General features: G+C 40.5%; 1 protein-coding gene across 1 annotated transcript in view; it reads left to right on the forward strand.

Annotated features, from left to right (window-relative positions):
• LOC127859609 (uncharacterized) overlaps positions 1-560 on the forward strand; it is a 1,179-nt gene extending 619 nt beyond the window's left edge. The window contains exon 1 of the mRNA XM_052397111.1: positions 1-560. This exon is cut by the window's left edge and continues 619 nt beyond it. Within this exon, the coding sequence (XP_052253071.1) occupies positions 1-560 (560 nt within the window).
• The last annotated feature ends 2,678 nt before the right edge of the window (positions 561-3,238 follow it).

Here is a 3,238-nt window from a genome sequence, read left to right on the forward strand (position 1 = left end):
TCGAATGCTTGGAGAGAAAGATCAGCAAACACCTGCGCCGATGGCTGGGAATACCACCAAGCTTTACCAGCATCGGATTGTATGGGCGATCGAACCAGCTACAACTCCCGCTATCATCACTAGTGGAGGAGTTCAAAGTTGCAAAGACACGACTGGTAGTGACGCTCAAGCAATCGCAGGACAGTTCAATTCGAAATGCTGGGATTGAAACTAGGACAGGGAGAAAGTGGTCAGCAAGCCAAGCAGTCGAACAGGCCGAGAAAAGACTCCAGCAAAAAGACATTGTCGGCATCACAGCTGTAGGCAGACAGGGGCTAGGCAGCTCCAAGATAACATTATGGAGCTCTGCTGGAAACATGGAAAGGAGGAGAATGGTGCAAGATGAAGTCAGAGCAGCAGGAAAAGAAGACAGAAGAGCGAAAGCTGTGGCTATGGGTGCCCAAGGTGCGTGGACGAAATGGACAACGACAGAAAGAAAACTGACCTGGGCTGATATTTGGAGCTACGAACCACTGAGGATAGCGTTCCTGCTCAGATCAGTCTATGACCTGCTACCGTGACCCTCAAACCTGCACATATGGGGTCTACAGGATCACCCCAAGTGCCAATTGTGTGACAAGACAGGAACCATGGAACATATTCTGTCATCGTGCACCACAGCCCTCACCCAAGGACGCTACAGGTGGAGACACGACAGTGTTCTTCAGGAACTTGCTGACAAGTTGGAGCGCGAGAGGACCAAGAAGAGGCCCAGACAGAAACCCCAAATGATTCAGTTCGTGAAGGAAGGACAAAAGGCGTCTAAAAAACTGCAGCCTACCAGTTCTGTATTAGATGAATCTGATCAGTGGGAAATGTCTGTTGACCTGAAGCAAAAGCTAGTGTTCCCGAACATTATCCAGACAACATTAAGGCCTGACATTGTGTTGTGGTCCACTAAAGATAAGTGTCTGATCATGGTTGAACTGACAGTCCCTTGGGAATCTCGTTGTGAAGAGGCCTTCGAACGGAAAAAGGCCAAGTATACATACCTGAAAGAACAGTGCAGAGAGAAAGGATGGCGAGTGTGGCTCTACCCTGTGGAAATTGGCACTAGAGGATTCCCAGCACAGTCGCTGTGGAGAATGTTCAATGCCTTGTGCATCAAAGGAGCAGACAGGAAGAGCAGTGGGTAAACTGAGCCTAGCAGCAGAAAGGGCATCCAGTTGGTTGTGGATGAAGAGAGAGGAGAGGAGCTGGAAGCCTACCACTAACACGTAGTGTCTGATCAACACTGCGGGCCCGCCGCCTGGAGAGTGTCCTGTGATTGAAGGGCCGAAACACTTGTTGATAGGCGGTTCTCAGCTGATGATGTTGATGGTTTTAGCAGTACAGAACTGTATCTCACTCACCACTGAATTATTTTTCATAAGAAACTAAGTCGACAAAACTTAAGCTTCAAAATTATACGACCTTCAACCTTTAAATCTAGTCATATGACATAATTTTTCGCCATCCGTATAATGAATCAGCTGATTGATGGCGTCATAAAATGACATACTTATTGCGTCATTCCCCCATTTTTTTTGACGATTTATTATAAACGCGACTTATTTCACATGTTTTCTACATGTACTGTATGTCGACATATCTGAATTGTCAATTGATCACATTTTCCTTATTTCGTGTAATGTGCATTGTTTATAACCAAAGCATATACTTTTGACATTTAACTTAAATATTAAGAATGTACAACAAGCCATACACATATCGCACAGTTCATGAATAATCTGCTATGTTTGCTTTCCTATTTAATTCACGTTAGGCATAGAGCTGTGTAAAGTATAAGATGGTAAAAATAGCACCACACTGGAATTGGGAACGTCCCATTTTGTACAAGGGTATTTTCTACTCATTTATCTGTTTTGTACTGGAATGTTTGCCATTCTTTGTGTATTTATATATTAAATTATTTTCTCGTACAATAAAGGCATTTACCATAGATAAATAAAACAGTGTGCAAGTTTAAACATAATTATGTTTGTATGCAGAAATCTGCAAATGCAACCGAGTTTACCAACGGCTATTATTAGATAAACTGCTCCGGTTCAATTGAACAGCAGTAATGTAGAGTACATGACGTAGCGTGTGACGAAGAAGAAAGTTTATCGCGTTCATAAACTCATTTGAATAAAGTGATAGAATGGCATAAGGGTCTTTATTTAACTATGCTAAAATAATTATTAAAGACCCTAGATGCAAAATCGTCAATTATTAAGTTAAATGGATTATTAGATGGATTTTAAAGGAAATTAAAGGTAAGATACTAGTTCTTACGTGTTTTGATTATTGTTTGTACTTTTGTCGTTCCCTGTTCTCGGGGAAATGATTTTAACATGGGCGCCATCACAGGTGGAAGTTACGTACCCAGGATAGTATTTTTCATATATATATTTTTTAGGAGCCCAATATATTCAAATTAATGTATAAAATCATGTTTAATGAGAAAAAATTGACAAAGAGCCATGAAAAAAAAATCCCCACCCTCTGATATTGGAATTATAACAAGGTCATTAACTAGACTTTATTATAGACCTGTCTTCGCGGGCCGCAAACATGTCAAAAATAGCTTTAATCCAAAGCATCCCTTGATCCTACTATGGGCAATTGGACAACCTTTCAAGAAAAGTTAACTTCAAAAATATCTGTCCAGCCGTTAACTCACAGTCGGTCGAAAACCGAGCAATATTTCGAGTCCGTTTGTCAACACGAATAAATCTTCTACAGATTTTCAAACAATATTTTTTAGTTTTTGCCCCTTAATCGATAGCTCCCGTCCTATTCCTTTGAAACAACGAAGCGTGTCAAATAATGCATGCATATGCAACCACTTACCCCTAAAAACTTATTCCAATACAATCAGAATGAAAAGTAATTTCCATTTATTCACATTTATTAAAACATCGTTGTTGTTGTTGATTGCATATTTATGTGCGCATCCTTAAATTTGTCGTCCGAAGTCGGAAAACGTATTGCCCTGTATATTTTGTCAAATAAAGTGTCAGTCGCTGCAATTGTCTGTTTACTCGTCAAAATTGTCAAGGTCTTCATTAGCTAAAGAAACTTCAGCGTACAGTTTATTCAGTATTGACAGACCTGTACAAAGTCGCGCCAGTCAAAAATCATAAAAAGCGACATTTAAAGTTATGGTAGCCAGAACAAGGTCGTCGATGGTGTACATGTATGTTGACATCGACAG

Source organism: Dreissena polymorpha, chromosome 15, assembly GCF_020536995.1.
Source record: "Dreissena polymorpha isolate Duluth1 chromosome 15, UMN_Dpol_1.0, whole genome shotgun sequence".
NCBI classification, from domain to species: domain Eukaryota; kingdom Metazoa; phylum Mollusca; class Bivalvia; order Myida; family Dreissenidae; genus Dreissena; species Dreissena polymorpha.